Source organism: Calliphora vicina, chromosome 2, assembly GCF_958450345.1.
Source record: "Calliphora vicina chromosome 2, idCalVici1.1, whole genome shotgun sequence".
In the NCBI taxonomy this organism is placed as follows: Eukaryota; Metazoa; Arthropoda; class Insecta; order Diptera; family Calliphoridae; genus Calliphora; species Calliphora vicina.
In genome coordinates, this window is record NC_088781.1 from 92,162,903 (window position 1) to 92,186,989 (window position 24,087).

The following is a 24,087-nucleotide window of genomic DNA, read 5'->3' on the forward strand; positions in this document are numbered from 1 at the left end:
ATAATAAGAAAATAATCGAACTGCATTGACCTAAAATATATATTTTATATATATTATTAGTATATACATACATATATATACATATATATATTTTTAGTATATACTATGCAATTTAAAAGGGTGACGCAATGTGACAAAAGTAGAAGTCAGTTTTTTTTATTTTTTTTACAAAAAACGCAAAACTTTGAGAATTGCGCCTAAATTTTTTTTATTATTATTTAAACAAAAAAATGCGGAATGTGTAGTGTTTTTGAAAATATGTGTGAAAATATTTTTGATGATTTTTTTAAAAAAGTTAGTTAAGGTTGGGTTTTGAATCATATATTTTCTAAAAGTATGGAATCTTAGCTTGCGGTTTTGTTGCTCCATTTTTTTGCTATTAACATTTTTCTGTTTGAAGTCGTGTTTTTTCAAAGTCATGTATTTAACAAAACTAACGCGTATTTTGTTTTGCTATAGTCATTCGTTCAATGTTTATTATTGTTGTTATTGTTGTCGGAGAATTTTAATTTCAATAGAGATAGGTGCGTGAATAAGTTTCAGACATCTTCATTCACGAGAGTGTTAAATTAAAAAAAACATTATAACGAAAATTTACAACAAAAAATGGCTTGTCTCCTCCACTTATCCTATAAAATACCAATAAAAAAGTGGCAAGCATTGTCGGATGAGGATAAGAAAATAGTTGCAGAAACAAAATCACGAATTCAAAAAGAATTTCGGGAAGGAACTGGATTATTTGTGGATCAGCCAAAGCCAGGTTCCCGAAATGTTAACGACGGAAATACAGCAAGACGTTTTTTTAAAAATGCAGAAATAACGAAAGTTGATTTGGCCTTAATAAAAAAAATGCGCACAATATTAGTTGTTATTTCCTGTGGTCACGAAATCCACCTAGAGAATTTTCGGAATTTTGCTCATAACATTGCAAAGTACTTTGTTGAAAAATATCCATGGTTTTGTATGACTTCTACAATACATACATTTTTATTTCATGGTCCCGAAATCATAAAATATGCCCTTTTAACGATTGGAGAACTTTCAGAAGAAGCTCAGGAAGCCAGAAATAAGGATTTTAAAAATTATAGGGAATACTTTGCTCGCAAATGCAGCCGAGAAAAGTCGAATGAAGATATTCTAAATAGATTTTTTCTCAGTTCAGATCCATTCATATCTAGTATAATTAAACAAAATGAGCGGAAAGAAAAGTAACAATTATCAAATTCCGAACTACAGCTTTTGCTATCGCCTATTATTTCTCAAGAAATACATGATAGTGAGAGTAATGATATTGTTTTTTATTAACATTTTATACAAATTTTAGAATTCATGAAATTTTGTCGTAAGAACAAATGGGAGTTTAAATCAATTATGTAAAAATATTTATATATGGGGCATTTCACGTCAAGTGAACCAACTTTTGAAATCGATGTCTTCCGATCACGATGAAATTTGCACCAATGTTAGTTCTATTGGATAGTAATTCGCACACCATTTTTCAACAAGATCGGTCAAGAACTCTCTGAGTTATAGGAGGTCAAAATTTGACATTTTGGCCAAACAGGTGTTTTTTTTTATCCATATAACTTATTACCTATTGTTCTTAGCAAAATGTGTCCCAAATAGTTTAGATAGCTATTTATGCAATCTTTCGAAAAAAAAAATTAAAAAAATTTAATAAAATATTTTTGATTTTTTTTTTTAAATCAAAAATATTTTTGACTTTTTTTTTCAAAATGGGCCCTTTTTATTTTTTTTTTTATTTTTTTTAAGAAAGCTTAGGTCTTTTCCTAAGCGACCTACATATATGGTCGCTTAGTGGGATGCGAGTGGGATATCTATCAAAAAAAATATTTTGTAACTCAAGATTTAAAATTTTTGAATTTTTTTGCAAAATCAAAAACTTTGTTGACTTTTTTTAAAAAAATGGACCCATTTTTTAATTTTTTTTTTTGCTCAGAAGAAAGCTTATGTGTTTTCCTTTAACACCCTTTTTGTCGCTTAGTGGGATGCGAGTGGGATATCTATAAAAAAAATGTTTTGTAACTCAAGACATACAATTTTTTACTTTTTTTTGAAAAATCAAAAACCTTTTTGACTTTTTTTTTTCCAAAATGGACTCTTTTTTTATTAATTTTTTTTTCTCAAAAGAAAGCTTAGGTCTTTTCCTTTAAAACCTTTTTGGTCGCTTAGTGGGATGCGAGTGGGATATCTATCAAAATAAATGTTTTGTAACTCAAGACAAAGGTTTTTAAATTTGCACTATTTTAATTTTTTTCATATTTGTGTGTAAACCTTAAAAATTAAACTTACGCAGAGAAACTAGACACATTAGCCTTTCCGATGGTATGTAACATACCCAACTAAAATTTCATAGCCTCGATACTGTAATACCCATAATATGTTAACCTCAGGAATAAAAATCAGTTTTTTTCTATGGAAATGTTGAATAATTTAATTTTGTTATTTATTTGTAATAATAATTAATTTAATATATAATAATAATAATAATAATAAAAAGATGAATAATTTAGTAAAATTTAATCTTAATCACAATAGATCAATTTATATAATAACTATTTTTACACTTAATTTATGAAGTTTTTAAATTTTCAAATATCCATACTTTTATCCTCCTTATTTGTCACCTTTATTAGCTGCTTTTTTTTTGTCAATCCTTTCTTGGCGTTATTAGATTCAGCTACTGATTTCGCTGCTGGCTTCTTTTTTGGCTTTGGAAAGAAATCGCATTGAGTAGATGCAGAAAACTTTTTTAATTTGAGTCTTCCATCGACAAGCGGTATGAAAGCATGGTATTGAGCAGTGCCATCGATTGTTACCGCAGCATCGAATCTGCTCTTTAGTGTTTTCTATGTTTCCTCATGATCCTCTTTGCTACTAAAAACTATTTTAGTTTCTTTACAATAATTCTTTGCCCAATGGAATAAAGCAGTCACATCTAAGATGCGATCTTGATGAGAGCACTGGAGGCTATACTTCGCTGCATTTCTTTTGAGGTTTGCTCCAATACCATCACATGCTCCTTTACCATGAGCAGTAGGATGAAAATGCCACTCAGCTGGCATTCCAAAATCTTTTTCATGAGCTGTAAGATTTACGAAGCTACTTTTGTTTTTAAAATGTTGACGAGCTCCGTCCGAAAATTTTAGATAGTTTAGTATTATCTTCTGGTACTCATAAACTGCAACGGTGTCATGTTTTAAATCGTCGGATATGATTGCCATACTTTTGTGTTCCAGGTTTTCTTCTTTCATATAGTAAATAACTACTGTGAATATAGTTGCTTGGTCGTTATTGAAGTGGAATGCTTGTATGGAATCCATATTTATAGTTCACTGCGAAATCAAATGAAATAATGAATTCACCAGACTTCAAATGTGTTTTCAAGTCCTTGAAGAATGACCACTGCTCTTTGACTAAAAAGTCATGGGTTCTCAAATTTAGCAATCCTCTACACAGTTCTTCCACAAAATCATCCACATTTAAAATTATGGTTTTCAGTGTGCATCTTTCAGTCTGAAGCCAAGATTCAAATTTTAACTCCTCAATACATTCTCGATCAAAAGAGTTGATTAAATTTTCTTTGATGGATGTGGTTTCCGGGCAATTCGAACATTCACCTAAGTGGCAAGAAGTTGTAGCATTAGGGCACATAGTCAATTTAAGGCAATCGCGGTAATAGTGTAAATCTTCTGATGAATCATCTTTTAAGTAATTTAAGTTGATTTCCTTCAACATCAATTTAACATTTTCATGGTAAATACAAACACATACTGTGTGAGTTCCGCTGCTTCCTGCCAAAACGCAATGTTTTGGCCTCAGTTGTGTAAATTTTGTGAATCCAATTTTGACATCCTCGTATTCAGATTGAAATGTTGCGAATAATTCATTCAGGTTACAGAGAACCATTCTCTTCTGCATTTGAACTTTCTTGCCATCGATTCGTACAGACATCCAGTCTTTCATCCCTGGCATCAGGCGACTCATATCATCTCGCTGATAAAACTGAGTTATTAGAGATTTAGTATCGCACTCCAAAGTTTTTCCCTTCTTTTTGTTTGGGAGTGTGAGAATCCCATGCTCAGCAACCAATTGTTTAGCAATTCTTGCTTTTCGTTGAGACGTTCCAAACTCAGTCATTGTTTTTGCAGAACTCCATGTTCTTGGAGCAAGCGTGAGAAGTTGAATTCTTTCAGCTTCACTCTGTGACGTTTTGTATTTCTCTTTTATTTGTTCAAGAACTTCTACTGCATCCTTATGGTATTGGTTTCGACACTCATTCGTTGAATTTGAAAAGTTAGAATAACCATCATCATCAACAGTGCTGTCTTCATTCTCGGAATTACTTTTGTCTTCATCTGGAATAACTTCAACGCAAGGCTCATTACTATTCAAATTCGGTAATTCGTTAAACTTTCCTGCATGATCCACAAATTTTCAATCGTTTTGACAGCGTAGGGAATTTTTTTAATAAGCCGTCGGAAATATTTCGCATATCTGATGATGTTTATAATGCTTCATTTTGTTAAAGGGATTAAAACAAAAAGACGAATAAATTTCATTTTCAACCTTAGCCTTTTTAGAAGTCGTAGACATTTTGAATTTTGTAAGTATTTATGTAAATAACACACGTCTTAACTTTAACGCTGTTTCTAAAAAACTGATTTCCGTATGTCTTCAGAATGACAATAAATAGTTTTTTAAGATCATATAGGTAGTACGTTTTAATGAATGAGTCTAAAATCTTTTATTAGGGTCAAGAAGGGCTTACATACTAAAGTACCTAGTTTAATCAAATGTTACAAATAATAAAAATAAACCACCATATAAATAACCTACCTGTCAACTTCTACCTCTCCACCCACTTCTTAAAGTCAAATGTCATAAAATAATAAATAAACTGGTACTTCGGTGAAGGGCCATAAAATATTTCCACTTGATTCCAAAAATTTGTTTCTGGGGCACCTGATATTTTAACAATGAAAATCACGTGCGCTGAAAACTACCTCTAGGATTGACTAAAAAAGCCGCAAGATACAAAACTCAGACAAATTTTGGGAGTGGAAAATTAATAGCGGTTGGCCTCATATTGCACCCCTCCAGTGGCTATTATCGGTCAGTTGTTGTGGTTTTTATTTTTAAGGTTTTAGAAACACTTACACACAAATATGAAAAAAATCAATTTAAAAACATTTGTCTTGAGTTACAAAACATTTATTTTGATAGATATCCCACTCGCATCCCACTAAGCGACCAAAAAGGTTTTAAAGGAAAAGACCTAAGCTTTCTTTTGAGAAAAAAAAATTAATAAAAAAAGAGTCCATTTTGGAAAAAAAAAGTCAAAAAGGTTTTTGATTTTTCAAAAAAAAGTAAAAAATTGTATGTCTTGAGTTACAAAACATTTTTTTTATAGATATCCCACTCGCATCCCACTAAGCGACAAAAAGGGTGTTAAAGGAAAACACATAAGCTTTCTTCTGAGCAAAAAAAAAAAAAAATTAAAAAATGGGTCCATTTTTTTAAAAAAAGTCAACAAAGTTTTTGATTTTGCAAAAAAATTCAAAAATTTTAAATCTTGAGTTACAAAATATTTTTTTTGATAGATATCCCACTCGCATCCCACTAAGCGACCATATAGGTCGCTTAGGAAAAGACCTAAGCTTTCTTAAAAAAATAAAAAAAATAAAAATAAAAAGGGCCCATTTTGAAAAAAAAGTCAAAAATATTTTTATTTAAAAAAAAAAAAAATCAAAAATATTTTATTAAATTTTTTTAATTTTTTTTTTCGAAAGATTGCATAAATAGCTATCTAAACTATTTGGGACACATTTTGCTAAGAACAATAGGTAATAAGTTATATGGATAAAAAAAAACACCTGTTTGGCCAAAATGTCAAATTTTGACCTCCTATAACTCAGAGAGTTCTTGACCGATCTTGTTGAAAAATGGTGTCCGAATTACTATCCAATAGAACTAACATTGGTGCAAATTTCATCGCGATCGGAAGACATCGATTTCAAAAGTTGGTTCACTTGACGTGAAATGCCCCATATGTATATTAGAGTTAATTTCGAAAATTTGATTTTCGGGTATCATAATTTTTCTGAAGGTTTTTGCGCAAATAAAAATAATGGCGTCATTTTTTTTGGAAAATTTTCACTCCTTGTGGTGGTTCAACGCACCTAAAGACCCGCATTTTGAGCACATTTTTCTGTAGAGCAAAAACGGTTGAATATATTGCTAATCTGATTTCACCAGTCGATTCTGAATCAAAAATTAATATAATTGACGTTTTTTGAATCCTTAAAAATAGTTCCAAAAACCCACAACAGGGGGCGCATTTATCTTTTTAATAATATATTCAATATATTTTAATTTTAAATTTTATTTAATCATTTATAGCTTTTTTTTAAATTTACAATAAAATTTGTAAATTAAGCCCATTTTCCACAAAATTGAAAAACGTTCCCAAAAAGACAAAAATTTTTTTTTAATTTTTTTGTTTAATATGGTTTCTTTTTAAGTGTATGACAATTATTGATAAACAAAAAAAATTATAAAAATTTATTTCGTTACTTTTTTAAAAAAGTTGTAAAATTCTCGAAATTTTTCAAAATCCAAATTCAGACTTTAAATTAAACTTGTTCATATTTATGCAAAATATATATTTATTTTTTAGAAAGAAGACAATATAAGCTTTCGTTTGCTTCTCATTTTTTAAAAAAATCACTTTCCATTTTAAAATTACAGCGAAAATTTTGAAACAAACTATAATTTTCCGAAAAATAAAAATGTCTATAAAATCGTAAAAAAAAATTGTTCAGTGTATCTTTTTTTCAGAAAATGCCTTTTTATGTATATTTAACGATTTGAAATTACGGCTCCATGAATTAATCGCCACTCCATGAATTAAACCCACTGTGTGTCGATTCGACTGGTTGGCCGGGCTTCACATACTATCTCTAATGTAGTTTTATCTTAATATAAAAACATTTTTTTTTTATTTCAATAGGTCTTTTTCGTGTCGCAAAAATGTTATTCAGCATATAAAAAACATTTTACAAAAACAAATAACATTACTATCGAATTATGCTCATCTTAATGTTCATTTTAGTTATACACAAAGATCCCTAAAAATTAACTTAATAGTCAATATTAAAAAGTACATTATGATACAAAAACGATCAATTTAAGTTACAAAAGAATATAATTTTTGGTTAGTAACAAATTTCTAATAACAAATTCTCTGTTCATATATGCGAAAAATTATGGCTTTTTCATGCGAAAAATTATATATGCTACAAATGATCAGCTGTTGGTTTTAATTCCGTGCGAAAGAAGTGCTGCTTATGTTATTTCGTGTGGAAAAATAAAGTTGCCAGATGTATTTCACATGTTTTCCACAATAAGAACATAGTACTGCTTTACCGAAATTATTTCGCATATATTTATTTCATTCCAAATATTTTTATATGTAATTTAACAGCATTTCGCACGAAATTTTTAACAGAGTACTAAGCTTTACTTTAAAGATGAAGAACATGACAATAATCAGTATATTTATGAATTTTAATATCATCTTCTTTATTCACTCAACCGTTATTCGGATATTAGTGATCGTACAATTCTATGTTTATAAATATATCTATACACTTTATATTTTGATGTTATGCTAAAATGGTCAGCTCTCGGTTCTTTGCGGCGTTTTCATCGCTATACCCTGTCCAGTCCTGGATGTTTTTCAGCCATGATGTTTCTTTTCTGCCTCTACCACGTCTTCCTTCAATTTTTCCTTTAAGGATTCGTTGTAAAATGTTGTATTTATTGTTCCTCAATATGTGTCCTAAGTATGAAGTTTTCCGTTTTTTATAGTTGATATTAGTTGTCGGTCGACATTCATCCTTCTTTATACATCATCATTTGAGGCTCTGGCAGTCCATGGTATTTTCAGAACTCGACGGTATATCCACAGTTCGACTGTCCAAACTTCTACCCCGTATAATAGGACAAACCAAATGTAGCATTTTATGAAGCGTACTTTTGTTGCTACGTTGATGTCGTGACTGGTCAACACTTTGTTGTATTTAAAAAAGGCATCTCTCTCCATTTCTATGCGGCATTTAATTTCTCTTGATGGGTGCCACTGGTCATTTGTTAGGACTCACAGATATTTAAAACTCCGTACTCGCTCGATATCAGTATCTTGTATATTCAACGTTGCGTTGAGATGGGAATTTTTCTTACTAATAACCATGTATATATTTCGTCTTTTTCTTATTGATTTTTAGTCCATACATCTCACTTATACGTGCAAGCTTTTCCATCAGCTTCTGTAGACTGGATATACTACCATCTAGTAGTGTGGTATCATTAGCATATCTTATATTATTGACGTATTTTCCATTTACTTTTATCCCTATATTTTCCCCTTCAAGTGTTTCTTGGAATATTTTTTCAGAATATATGTTGAATAATAATGGGGATAGTATGCAACCCTGTCTGACTCCTCTTGAGATGTCAATTCCGTCAGTTTCTTCACCACAGACATCATAGAGGTTGGAATTTCCACTAGTTTGTCATGTTTGACCGTATCGAAAGCTTGCTCATAATCGACAAAGCACATGAAAACATCTTTCTGAGCATCTCGACAGTTCTGAATTAATATTTGAGCACAGAATAGCGCTTCTCGTGTACCCATGCATTCCCTGAATCCAATTTGCGATTCCCCAATTGCAACTTCGCATTCTGTATAAATCCTTTTGTGAATAATTCTTAGAAATATTTGTAATGCATGACTCATCAGGCTAATTAGTCTGTATTCATTGCATTTCTTAGCATTACCTTTTTTTGGTATGACGACGAATGTTTATTTCAGCCAATCTTCTGGATAAAGACCCGTGTCGTATATATGATTAAATAGTTTGACTAGAACTTGTACGCTTTTCAAATAAATCACTTTTGAATAATTAATGGGAATCATTTTTTAAGCGTACAACTTATTAATCAGTTGTTGATCACCAAAAGTACTCGAAAAAGACTCGGTTTGGCGATTTTTGAATCTTCCAAATGCTATCTGGGGTGTATCATATGCGTGGAACGATTTTCCCGCACGGAAACAATATAACGATAAGAAAGCGACATCATATTCGATGAGTTTCAACTTCAAGATGATACGTTTTGGATAGTAATTGTTGGCAGGGTTTGTTGTTATTATTTTCAACATAAAATTGTGCAAGACAAATGTTTTGTTTATTTGGTTAGTTTTCAGTGCATGTGCATCTGCTATGAGATTATGATTTTCTTGTTGTTGGTATATGAAGTGTTTTGCATGGGTAAAGACAATGTACGTAAATATGTACATATATCGAGCTTTAACCATGAAAGTGCACAACAAACTTTACAGCAAAAACTTTTATATGATTGTTTGCATGATTAAATTTAATGTAAGTTTACTTGAAGCAAGTCTTTTCGATTCTCTTTTAAACTTGCTCATCTGTTTACACACAGTAAGTTTGTGTTCAATTTTGTATGTCAAAACCTAATAGACGCAATAGTCAAAATGAGAAAACATAAGGGAATTGAAGAGACTTACCAGTACAAGCAAATGTGTACCCCTCCTCTTTCTTCTTGCCTCTCTCTCCTATAAACTCAGACTTGCGGCAAGAAAACTTGCCCTGTGTAAAGTGACGATTTGAGCTTTTTTTATAAAATTTTTGGTTTCGCTATTACGGCTCGTATGTGTTCTCCTATTTTAAGATTTTCTAATTTTTTTTTAATCTTATTAAATTAAAATAATATTCAATGTTGTTGCTGTACACGAGATTTTCTATAGAAAATGTTGTTATACGCAAGATATAACAGAAATTTTTTTTCTGCAAAAATATTTATAACCTTTATTTTAAGGTATACTTTGGTGAAGGTTGTATAAGATTCGGCACAGCCGAATATAGCTCTGTTACTTGTTTTTAATTATCATCATATGGGAGGTGCCACAAATATTTTTACAAATGGTGGAATTGTTCATGTAAAATTTGAGGATTATAGCTATTATACTTTCCTAGATATTTGATTTTTAAAATTAACTTTGTATGGGAGGTACCACACCCACTTGAAATTTCAAAACAAAAAGTAGCCTATAGTTCCTTCCAGCCGTTTAGCCATGTATAGAGCTCAAACTAAAAATAATAAACATAAAAAACTTACAAACACACATTCACTTTTATATATATAGATTTTCAAAACCAAATTTATCAGAGTAAAAAAGTATTTCATTTGGTACAGCAAAATTATGAATTTGTCTCACCATAGGATAAATATTATTTACCATAGTACATTGCTACCGTTTAGCACACGCTCTTTATAGCAAAAATTAATAAAATATAATTAATAGTCGTATTATCCAATGTACGGGTATGTAGCTGATACCGAAAATCGTCAAACATTTCGGAATCGAGATTGACATTACTAGTAGAAACTACTCTCTTACATTAGTTTAAATGTATGTAAAGTTCTATAATTCTTACCTGTACTAAGTTCCCATAGACGGAGAGCATTATCACGACCCTCTTTATCTGTTGACATAAGTACTTTACCCATGGGATCGATTTTAAGGCTTGTAACTGGGGCATTGTGTCCTATGAGTGTTGACCGACAATTCCCCGTTACCAAGTCCCAGATGAGAATTTTTGCATCTTCTAGACCAGCAATAACACATGCGTTTACTTGAGAAATTGCCAATGAGACAGTGTTACAGGTTGGTTTCCATTTCTTAAATAATGTTCCACTTTGCAAATCGTATACAACTATAAAATTTGGAGTAGGCTCATTCAATTCTTTTGCAACCACACAAACGTAAGAACCCTCATGCGTAATGGCTGACAATGATGTAATAAAATCATGATGTGGTATCCGCAAATCATAAAGCAGTTTTCGCTGCGTTAGGTGCCATACCAAAAGAGGAAATGGTTTTTGTGTTTCATCTCCGCAGACAAGAATCCTAAAAATATAAATATGATGGTATTGTAATATTTATAAACACAGCGATCAGTTATTTTAAAAATCAAAACAAATTACATAATAAATTTAATAATGCTAGATACCAGATTTGTCGATTTTTATTACATACTCTGAAACTTTCGTAACAAAAATATTTTTATCAAATATTCAAGGTTTATCTATAGAATTGTGAATTATAAATGATCGATGTTCCACCTTAATCAGTTAAGCCTGAATGCCCATTGAATCGCCCTCAAATCAATCAGCAGACAGTTTATCCGAATGTTCAAATAAAACGAATAATTCGAATAATTTAAATTTTTGTTTAAAATTAATGAAGTTTTGATGTAGGTTTTTTAATGTTTTACCCCCAGTAAAACGAAGTCTGGTTATGTTTTAACTAATAGTTATACTGACAGTTTTCATACAAAAATAAATTTAACCGACAGTATAACTATTAGTTAAGGCATAGCCAGACTTCGTGTTAATGAGGGTTATTGTTAAAGAAAAACCAAAAATAACTTTAAAGTTATAAATTCAAGTATTGATAATATTAAAAAAACATTCGAAAACAAAGTCCATCATTAAATTTTCATCAGAAATATTCTGATCAGATTCCCTCCCGAACAACCTACAAAACAATTGACTAGCAAACACTTTAGTTTCCGCTTTAAAAAAATTGATCTAGTTGGACATGATCCTGAATTCAGGATTCATTAATTCGGGTGTTATTGCCTGTTTCACTAAATGCGAAAGAAAGTGTTCGTTCGCATTTAGTGAAACTGGCAATTAAAATGAGTAACTAATTCTTTAGTAAATGAATTATTCACTTTTTCTAAATTATTTATAACAAATTGTGTTATACCATCAAGCTCTATTAACGTTACCGAATCTTTGCTTAAATCTGTCCAAAGTTTGATATCATTATCAGTGAACGTTAGGTTGTCCCGAAAATTTTTTTTTGATTTCGCTAACGCAAGACCTCCTAGAATTTGAGTAATTGATCGTAGATTACCAAAATGATTTTAAAAATAAAATTAAACTATATCTTTACGGTTCTACCGATCTTCAAAGTTTTGAAAAGTAGTTATTTTCATGATTATATTTCGCTATCCTTAATTTCGACACCTAATCTAAATATGCCACGACTAAATATAACAACAACACTTTACCGGCGACTACGAATAAAAAAAATCCGGAATTTTTTTTTTTCCGGACCCAAAATATTCACTTTCAAATTATATACCAATTATTACGATTATAGCGAACTCTTGTTTATAACGAACCAGTTTTTAAGTTCCTTTTATAGTTACAGCTTACTCCCTAAAATATAGGAACCCTTGAACATGAAATAAAAAAAATAAAAAATCTGGCAACACTTCAAAATCACCTGTTATATTTATTAATCTGGTTTCCCCAGAAAAGAAAACTAAAAAAAACAAAAGCTAAACTAATTTATAATACACAAGTCAGTTGCTATAGTTACAGTATTACGAGCGGTGTTTGTGATTTAAAAAAATGAGTTCGAGGCGTAGTGCGGCAACTTGTGTTATATTGGGACCATATAAGGAACTTGATGATCGGCAGCTACCAACTATAAAATACGTCCTTAAATATATTTTATTTACTAAGTATAAAATGAAATTAAAGTATAATGAAAAGATCCATCAAATTCAGTTATATATGCGATTGTTTTTGAAGAGATTGACAATATTTAGCTTCGATTCCAATCGTAACAAAGGAACGAGTTATTCAGTTACTCAAATCCTATTTCGAAAAGTACCTCCATTTGAAAAGATACCCCAAAAGCAAACAACAAAGTGTTTTTTGGAGTCAGCTGAGAAGCTTTTCGACGTGGCTGCTTGCAAATGCACTTCATTTGCAAGCAGCAACGTCGTTCTTGTTTAAAACCTCAGAAAGTTCCAATCAATGAAAGAAGTTTTTTGTTGGATCAAAGAAATTACAGAAAAATGGTTATATGTGGAGTTGATAAAAAAGAAACAGCTCGATTAATAAAACGAAAGCAGAGAAACAAAACATTCCATAAGGGTAGCAAAAATAGATCGTTCTATTCAAGAAAGCGCTTCTATTCCAGAAAATTGTAATGAAGTTTCACTGTGTGAATTTTTCCTAGAAACGTATCCGATAACGGAGGCATCTCCCACTAACACACTTTCGACAGATACACCTTCCACTTCAACGATGATTCGGAATACATTGCCGTTGCCAACAGTTGCTAAGGTCTATGATAGATACGGTTTATCGACTCATTCTGCTGCTGCTGTTGCTTCTGAGGTTTTGACTGACTTCGGCTTAATTTCTACCGAAAATTTAACTCTGTTAATCGATAAAAAGAAAATACACAGAGCTGTATATAAAGTCCGGAAAGAAAATTCAAAAAACATTGGAGGTATTGTTATTAAAAGCATTTACTTTGATGGACGAAAAGACAAGACTCTGATAAGTGAGAGAATAATGAATCGTTACCATCGCAAAGAAATTTTAGAAGAACACATCTCAATTTTAGCAGAACCTGAATCAAATTATTTGGGTCACACAACGCCAAGTCGTGGCACTGCAAAGGGCATTCTAACTTCGATCACAACTTTATTAGAAGATAAAGGTTGGAATTTAGATGACGTGATTTGCATTGGATGTGACGGAACTGCAACTAATACCGGTTGGAAGGGTGGCGTTATTCAATATTTGGAGGAGTATTTGAAAAGACCGCTACAATGGTGTGTTTGTATGCTCCATGCCAATGAGTTACCCCTTCGTCATTTATTCGTGGCTTTAGATGGTTGCACTTCGGGACCTAGAGAATATTGTGGACTTATTGGAAAACACTCGAGTGTTGATCGTGATTGAAACTGGACGTGTTTTATTTTTACTCCGAGTTAATTCGTTATTTTAATGTATCTATCAGAAAATAAATATAAATATCACCTGTTTATTATTTACGCGAAAGGTCGCTTTGATTTTAATAATATTATTAAATAAAAAAATCAAAACAACAACTAAAAGACAAATAAGTAAAGAAAATTTTATATATTTATCTTGAACCTTTTTTGTGCATTGACTATTAAATAAAGATCAAGAGTGTAATGAGTAATGAGTCTCTTTAACGAAAACAGTGAGCGAAGGCTAAGTGTAAACGGCAGAAATGCATACGTTACAGTTAATGTAGATGAAAAAAATATAAACAAAACAAACAGAAGAATAGATGACAACTTGTTTTTAACCGCCAAGCCTGTTAACCTTGCTCGTTCTTGTTCCCCCGCATTGTCAACAACTAATGATTGTCAAACAAAAGAAAACCCAACAGCTGTTAATCTGGAGTTACCAAAAAATACAAATACTTTATTTACGCCTGAAAGTATGCTAGCAATATCAGCTTTAGAAACGAAATCCACCACACTGACAACAATTAAAATTAACCCATTAAGCGGCGCTATACCCAAGATTAGTCAACCATTAAATAAAGATAATAAATCCCAAGTACAGGTTGGAATGGACCGGTATGTTACAATATTAAAACGGGCACGAAGTCCCAAGTCTTCGAAAGCGGCACCCTTGGCTAAATTATACTAAATTATAAATTCACTATCCTTAGTGAACCTGCTAGACTAAACAATGAAAATCATTTTTCTTTCTGGAATGTGAAACAGATGAACCAGTAAATAAAATTACCTCTACAAAACCACCCCCTATTTACTTGAGAGAAAATAATTCAAATTCATTGGTTCAGAGCCTGATCTCATTAATAGAAGAGAACTCTTTTTACGTTATCCCAATCAAGAAAATCACGATTCATGAAACTAAAATACAGGTCAATAGTGAAAACGATTATAGAAAGGTTGTAACATATTTTGAAACTCAAAAGAAAAGTTTTTACACTTATCAGCTGAAAGGAAGCAAGGGTCTACAAGTTGTAATAAAGGGTATTGACTGTAATATTGAACCACTCGAAATAAAGCAAAGCTTAGAAGATAAAGGCTTTAAGACAAAAAATGTGATAAATATTAGAAATCGAGAAAAAAAAACCCAACCACTCTTCCGTGTTGAACTTGAACCTGGTGACATAAACCTGAAAAAAATGAAACAACCCATATATAACCTGTAGTGCGATTCACTAACTTTTAACGAATCGACAATCGTAATGTTTATCGACATAAATAATCGCTTGCAGTAACGATAGTGTGATTCAGTAATTTATTTTTAACGATTGTTTAAGATATGACATCTCTGTCTACAAAATATCAAAATAAGCGAAAAGTAGAAAACCATTATTTGACACACATTAAAATAATTAACCAGTGGTGTAGTGAGTACAACGTTGACTAGCAATCGGAAGGTTATTGGTTCGACACTTGGCTGCAACTTACTTTTTTTTATTTATTTTTTTTAGTAAATACATAATTTTATGAATAATTCTACTAACAAAACAACTTATTTCCTTCCAAAATTTAAAGGATTACTTTTGGGACATCGCGAACAAAAATAAGTACTTCTTCCAGGTGAATAATTAGTAGTATAATTTTCAAATTCCCCTATTTTTCAGCTTATTTTTTTATATTTTATTGTAAATATTAATAAGTTAAGTAAACAAAATTGTGTTTCCATTATTTTTACGATAGTTCCAGCTACAAAAGATGAAGATGACGAAGAAAAAATTGCAAATACACTTTATCGATTAAATAAACACAACTTAAATTATTGTCGCTAACATAACGAAAAAAAAAACTGCTTTAAGTAACAGCTGACTTCAAACGACAGCGAATGTCGTTAAAAATGTTACTGAATAGCAAATTCAGTATTTCGTTATATTTATTTTAACGATACGATTATCGTTATAAAAGTTAGTGAATCGCACTACTGAAGTACTTATTGCATCGTAAAATTACGGTACAAGAACCACACAAACGATTTGACCTCGTCCAATGTATGAATTGCCAAGAATATGGACACACCAAGGCATATTGCAAATTGCCACCAGTATGTGTTATTTGCGGGGAGTTGCATAACACATCCCAATGTAACAAATCCAAAGATGATCCTAAAATAAAAAAATGCAGCAATTGCGGAGGTAACCACACAGCAAACTACAGGGCCAGAAACCAAAGATTTTCCCCGCTCAGACATTAAATAACAATTTTAACTACGCCCCGTTGCAACAGACATATGATAACAAAGTAACATATGCAAATGTACTTAGAAACAACCAAACTCAGACGCAAGTCCGTCAACTCCAAAACGAAAATGTGAACCCAGAGGTAAGAGAGCAAACGCCAATTTTCAATTTTACCCGACTAGAATCTACAATAGAAACTCTTGTGCAATCGGTAAATAACTTTACAAACTTAATGAGTAACATGATGCAAGAAATGCTTAAGATGCAATCAATGTTATTGCAGGCTGTGCTTAACAGACCATGAACTGCCTAAGAATATGGTTTTGGAATGCAAACGGCATACGCCAACACAAAAACGAACTCGAATATTTTTTAAGAAACCAACAAATGTAATGCTGGTTTCTGAAACTCATTTGACGTCCAGAAGTTCATTTTGAATAAATGGATATGTAATATATGACACCAAAGATCCCAGAGGTAGAGCATGCGGAGGCTAGGCAATTTTAATAAAAACTCGAATCAAACACTACTTAATGTGTGATTTTTGCGAAGATTATCTTCAAGCTACTACAATCTGTCTTGAAGATTTTCATCGAAACTTAGTGATTTCATCGATATACTCCCCCCTAGATTTTCAATTACAGAAAGTCAATATAATAGATTTTTTAAATCACTAGGCCCCCGTTTCCTGGCTGCTGGCGATTATAATGCTAAGCACACATTCTGGGGATCACGACTGATTACCCCTAAAGGTCGTGTTTTGTTCGATACAATTTCTAAAATGGATTTGAATGTGCTTTCGAGCGGCTAACCTACTTACTGGCCTACTGACCCACGAAAAATACCGGATATTATAGATTTTAGCGTGATGAAAAATATCCCTAGAGAAATGATTCAAATTGAATCCTCGCTGGAACTATCTTCAGATCACTCACCCACTATTGTTACTTTATTGAGCCCCCTAGAAATTGTATCCCCGACTGGTAATTTAGCGATCGCAGGCACAAGAATAAAATGGTTCAAATATAAAAAATACCTTAGTACACGAAAAATACCGGATATTATAGATTTTAGCGTGATGAAAAATATCCCTAGAGAAATGATTCAAATTGAATCCTCGCTGGAACTATCTTCAGATCACTCACCCACTATTGTTACTTTATTGAGCCCCCTAGAAATTGTATCCCCGACTGGTAATTTAGCGATCGCAGGCACAAGAATAAAATGGTTCAAATATAAAAAATACCTCAGTACACATTGCTCGGAAAACATACCGCTAAGAACACCAGAAAACATCGATCACTCTCTTATCAATTTCGATAAAAATCTCAAACTGGCTGTTCATCATGCTACCCAAACCCCCCGACAAATCAGATATAATAGAATTAATTCTGCAGATGTCGAACGGCTCTTAAATGAGAAAAGAAGATTTCGCAGAGAGTGGCAATTGCACAGATCCCCCCAACTAAAATCGAAGCTTAAAGATTGTATAAAAAGACTCTTTGGAATTTCGAAAAATGGAATCATTGAACAAATATTTAGAAAGCCTAGACGCAACCCCGCAATCGGATTACTCATTATGGCGAGCAACAAAAAGCCTTAAAAAACCCGTTATATGTAAGTCCCCCTTGCGAAATTCAAGTGGTGGTTGGGCAAGAAATGATACTGAAAAAGGGAATATGTTTGTTAATCATTTAAAAAAAGTATTTACACCGAACACATCAAACGAAGCAATTGAGTTGCCACCTGTTGCACCCCATTTTGGAGCAGCCGTACCCCTGCGTTTTGAGATTCGAGAGATCGAAAATTCTATTGTTGATTTAAATCCCAAGAAAGCGCCTGGTATGGACAAGATCAGCAACAAGATGCTTATGGAGCTACCCCGGATAGCAATAAAATTAATTCTTTTTATTTTTAATGCTATATTACGACTTGAATATTATCCTCCAGAATGGAAGGTTTCACTGGTTACCATGATACCCAAGCCGGGAAAAGATCACACAAAGGTGGAATCATACAGACCCATCAGCCTATTGTCTAATATATCAAAGCTATTTGAGAAGATACTTATGAACAAGTTGTACCCGATGTTAACTGAAAACAATTGTATTCCGAATCATCAATTTGGATTTAGAAGAAAACACAGTACTATCGAATAAACCCATAGACTTATAAATATGGTGAGAAAACCGTTTGAAGAAAAGAAATACTGTTGCGCACTCATCGACACCTCTCAAGCGTTTGATAAGGTATGGCATGCTGGATTAATATACAAACTGAGCCAAAATTTACCCGCAAACACACATAAGCTGTTGGAAAGCTATTTAACTGGTCGAACTTTTAAGGTTAAAGAGGGAAACTTTTTAAGTACTGCACAACCCATTGAAGCTGGAGTTCCCCAAGGCAGTATCCTGGGACCTTTTTTATATTTGATATATTCGTCTGATATGCCAACTAACAATCGCACTCATTCATCAACATTTGCTGATGATCCTGCTATTCTAAGCATTCATGAAAACCCTCAACAAGCGTCTCGTTACTTACAAAACCACATATTTGAATTAGAAAAATGGTTAAAACAATGGAAAATTAAAGTCAACGAGCAAAAATGTGCGTAGAGAATCATGCCCCCCTATTCATATCAATAACCAAACAACAATTCAACAATCGGAAGTGAAATACCTCGGAATACATCTCGATCGTCGCCTTACATGGAAAAGTCATATAGATGCAAAGTTGACTCAAATGAAATTGAAATCAATTCAAATTAATTGGCTTATTGGCAGAAACTCTACGCTTAGTTTAGATTGTAAACTTCTACTTTATAACATGATCATAAAACCGATATGGTGTTATGGCATACAGTTATGGGGCACGGCCTCAGCGTCAAATGTAGAAAAGATTCAAAGACGCCAAAACAAGTTTCTAAGAATGATTACAGTTGCCCCCTGGTATATCAAAAACGCGAATATACATATACAAAGATCTTAAGGTGCCCATTGTAAAAACTGAAATCTCGAAAAATGTACAAAAATATTTAAAAAACTTGAAGTTCACCCAAAGCCGCTGGCCCGCAACATATTAGATAACAGTGGCTACACTCGATTAAGAAGGAGGGACCTAATCTAGAAGGAAGAATGTCAATTTAACCAAAACAACCATGAATACAAAATTTTTTCGTCCGGCACTGGCTGGACTAATTAAATAATAATTATTAGATATAAGATTTGAACCACTTATTGTTAGTTCATTAAATAATGAAGATACAATAAATAAATGATAAAAAAAATTGGAAAACAATTAACTACTTGTGATAATGAAACAACGGTGTCTTTTTGTGCGGTGGCTGGTAATTTGCCTGACTTGCCGAAAAATGTGGTCGATCAACTAAGTACGGATCAAAACCTGGAAAAATTGCGCACTAGAGATGGCTTACCTCTGCTAATCGTCTACTCAGAGTTTACGTAAGTATCCTTAAAACCCGGAAAATATACTTGTCAGTATGCTGTTTGATGATAGAGACCACATTCGGGAGTTGGCATTGCAAAGAATAATCAAAGCTAGAGAAGCTGAAAGTAGCACTAAACACAGAATATTTAAACCACCAAAAATTAACTTCTCTGCTGGAGATTACAGCGAAATTATTACATGGCACGAGTTACAGCACCGCCGGTTCTTCGGCAGATTTCTAATGAGGACCTTCAAATCATGGCAAAAGATAACAGCTTGGAAATTCTTGACTTTCCTTGTCACACACAAGCTGTTGAAAGATGTGTTAACAGAGGCCTCTCAAAGTGTAACTAACGCTGCTTCTAGAGATGGCCATATTAGAACCATTTATTATAAGTTTTATTTTCTTGTATTGAAAGTATAAAATATATTAATAAAATAAATTTGTATCTCGTTTTTTTTTCTTATTATTTTAAGTATACTGTTTAGGTTTGTAAAAACGTTTTTTAAAGTAGAGACCTCAAGATGGCATGTAATTCGATTTTTATTAATTTTACCGTAATCTGTGTGAAATTACCTCTTGTGAAAGTGTAGCTCGAAAGAACATGTTTCTCATCCAACTACGGGACAGCCTAGTGAACGTGGCTAATTTGAAGTCAGACAGTACAAGATTGACGCATTTATAAATATGTACGCAAAAAGTTTATTACCATGTTAAACAAAGATGTCCAATGATGTTTATCATCATGTATAAGAAGAACTCCATGTTTTTCTTGCAACAAAACGTAAGTTTGCAATATTTTGTGTTTATCATTAGATTTGTTAAATATTTTGCAACACTTATGTACGTGGTTAATAACATCACTTAAGATAATATTTGACGAAGAAGACGTAACCACTAAACAAAATATATTTTAATTCATTTATTTATTTCAAAAACTCCTTTTACTTAGGGCAATTCAAAACAAATATTCAGTTTTATTTTACTTGATTGATTTTACTGAAACAAGTGTGTGGTAAAAAAAGTGATTATGCATTTTTTAATCTATAGTATGTATACTACCATCTCCCATATAGCTGTTCCCGTGGAACTGACCATGTTCCATGGAATATTAAATTCCATTTTTTTTTTGACCAATTTGGAGGAACTTAATTTTCTCTGAAATGGGTCTTCCGATTTTTTGCACGGAAAGCTTTTCTTAATCTATACCATGTATACTTTCATCTCTAATAAAGATAACCTCGTGGCACTGTCCACGTTTCATGGAATATTAAATTCTATATATTTCTTACCACTCTGGAGGAACTAAATTTTCTCAGGAATGGGACCACCAATTACTTGCACGGTTAGCTTTTTTTTTTAATATATAATATGTATATAGGGTTTTTAATTTCCCGGCATTTTTTGATTCCCGGGAATCGGCGAAATTTTTTTCTACATTCCCGGGTACCCGGCTATTCCCGAAATATATAATGATACTGTAAATTAGGAATATTATAGCCAAATTTCATATAAAATCTTAGTGTTATAATTATTAAATATCAGAGCATCGAACTAATTAATAAAATTTGTGCTTAATTCACTAAAATCTTAATCCGTAATTAAAGAATGTCAGCCTTTCATTCCATAACTCCATTCCTAATATTGCATTTTTTAGATTCATTCCAAAGCCTTTGTTTAAACTGAATCAATTTACAAAATTAATTGAAAAAAAAATTGTCTTAAGCCTTTTTGTACTAGATATGAATTGAAGAAAAATTTAATCATTTAATAAATTTTTGAAGCTATTTTGTTATGGATTTGAATAAGAAATTTAAAGAAATTAGAATGATTCAATAAGAAATAAATTTTATAAATAATGAATTCATTTTTTAAATTTTCAAATAAATAGTAATAATAATAAGCGGACGATATTAAGTTAAGCAAAAAACTGTAAAAAACTTTTTGCTGTTTTTTGGTGAAAAAAATAGAGTTCTAACTTGTTTTCTATGTATTTTCGTCAATTTTTAATTCCCGGGATTCCCGATTAAAAATCCCGGGAATCGGGTAGTGAAAAATTGGCAAAATTCCCGGGAAATTTGTAACGGGAATTCCCGGGATAAAAACCCTATATGTATACTACCATCTCCCATATAGCTGTTCCCGTGGCACTGCCGGCGTTGCTAAATATCGTTGCAATCTTGACACACTTTTTATTTTTCCCCGTCATAAAATAAAAATCATTTGAGGAGTTTTATTTTTTTCGTCAGAATATTCACATCTAAAATTAATTTTCAGTGTTATTCACTTAATTATTACATAGGCGCATATTCATAAACGATCACCAAGTGTTAACTTTTTTAAGTACCTATTTAAGTTATTCACAATTGGTTACTTTCAGCACAATTAGTTACCACTTAATCATGGGTAAAGTTGTAACTAAATGTCAACTAACTAATACATTCCACGTTAATGGTCTGTGGAATTTTTAATAACATTTACATATTTTTACAATTTTTTTTCTTTTATATCTCATTAGAACGACAATGAAGTACATATGTATGTATTTCGGAGAACTAATTATTTAGTAGTTTTACATATTTTTACAAAAAGTAGCTGATTTATTTTACTGTAGTTTTCATTAAAATATATCTGTAAAATAATGCAGCATGTTAAGTCTCACAAATTTACTTCATATATGTAAAAAGTAAAATTTTCACCACGAAGCGCGTCCACAATTCGTTATCCGATTTTGCTCAAATTTTTACCACTTAACTTTTATACCTATATTCTCACCCTTCGAAATTGAAACAAATTATTATCACTCTAATATATAGATTGTTAATTTTAGCAAAAAGAGTATTGATTTTCATCTAAAGTTTCATCTAAACCAATGATGTCCATTTCATTGTGCTTTCGCGCTGACTAAAAACACACTTATTCTCTTTGGTTAGTAGTCACTGAGACATACAGTGGTGGCCACCAATTTAAGACAAATATTTGAATTTTTTTCATCAACTGAATTTTAAGTGCGATTGAGCCAAAATAAAAGGACCTCAAAGGGTATGAAATTTATTATTAATGTTTCTAGTTTCTGAAAAATGTTTGGAAAAATCGGTAAAACATATATGGAAAAAGATATGTGGAAATACGTTGACCCACTTCAGCGAACATCCGCTGTTAATAACATGATATGACCGAAACTAATGGAACTAAAAATACGAAATTTGGTCCGAATATTTTATAATAATAAAAATATAATGATATAAATGTGAGAAAATATGTTTATTTAAAAAAAAATTTGTTTGGTCAAGTTGTACAAAAATTGTATGTGTTCGTGGTGAATATGTATGAATTGACACAGTCGAATAAAACACACTTGCGTGTTGAAACAGTCCTCATGCATACATATTTGTGGAAATATTTGAAAAAATAATTGACAATCACGTGGAATTTAGCAAACAATTTTTGTCTTAAATTCCTGGCCACCACTGTAGACGAATACACACACTAAGCGGATGTATTGCTATTTTTTTTTATATTTTTGTTCATGATCACTGAAAGAAATATTTGGATTGTTTAATATATTTAGAACTTTAGAAAATCATTGAAGTGTTGTCTGCTTTTTCACATCAATTTACATCTGTGAACAATTTTTTTTCAGATTTTAATCAAAACAACGCACAGTGTGAGGTTTTGACATTCTAGCATATCAAAATTCATATGCTAGAATAATATAGGTATAAATATAGGTACAGTCACGCATTTTGGTACAAGTAATATATGACTAACTTCACAACTTCTGTAGAAAAATGGGCGGAATTGTACAACTGCCACGCCCACTTCCCATATAAAATAATTTTTTTTTTATATTATAATCATTAAAAATCAAGTAAGAAAATATAGTCGGGCAAGCCCGACCTATGTTACCCTACACCGAATGATTATAAACAGTTTTATTTTGATATGAAACTTATTTGTATTGAATATTATTTTCTTATTTTCGAGAATGGTGCTTATATGGGAGCTATGACTAATTGTGGACCGATCGTCACAAAATTTGGTGGAATCATTTACGTATATATAAAACTTATGTATGCTGAATTTGGTTTGGATATGTTTATAATTAAGACATTTATGAGAGCTTAACTATTTTCAGATAGGGCAGTTGTATGGGGGCTAGGAGAAATAATGGACCGATTCTAACCAAATTACATAGGCTTAGTTCTTGGGGCAATACATAGGCAGTTCGTGCCTAATTTTGTCGAATTATCTTTAAAATTGCGACCTGTAGTCAAAAATTTGTTGTCACGAAATACCTGAACCCATGATCCGTTTTTGGATCGGCAATTGTGGAGAGGCAAGTTGGAGCATATTTTTTTGTTGATTCTGTAAAAAGACAGATTAGGTTATCTAATGTAAATTATGCGAAAACTTTTCCTTGCTTTCCTATATATTTTTATGTCCAATGAAAAAACACAAATTTTCAAAATAAGTTCAAAAAAGAGAT

General features: G+C 31.8%; 1 protein-coding gene across 1 annotated transcript in view; it reads right to left on the reverse strand.

The window, feature by feature from the left end:
* LOC135949936 (uncharacterized) overlaps nucleotides 1-24,087 on the reverse strand; it is a 134,085-nt gene that overhangs the window by 6,494 nt on the left and 103,504 nt on the right. The window contains exon 10 of the mRNA XM_065499399.1: nucleotides 10,545-11,017. Coding sequence (XP_065355471.1) covers nucleotides 10,545-11,017 — 473 coding nt within the window. The remainder of the gene's footprint in view (nucleotides 1-10,544; nucleotides 11,018-24,087) is intronic.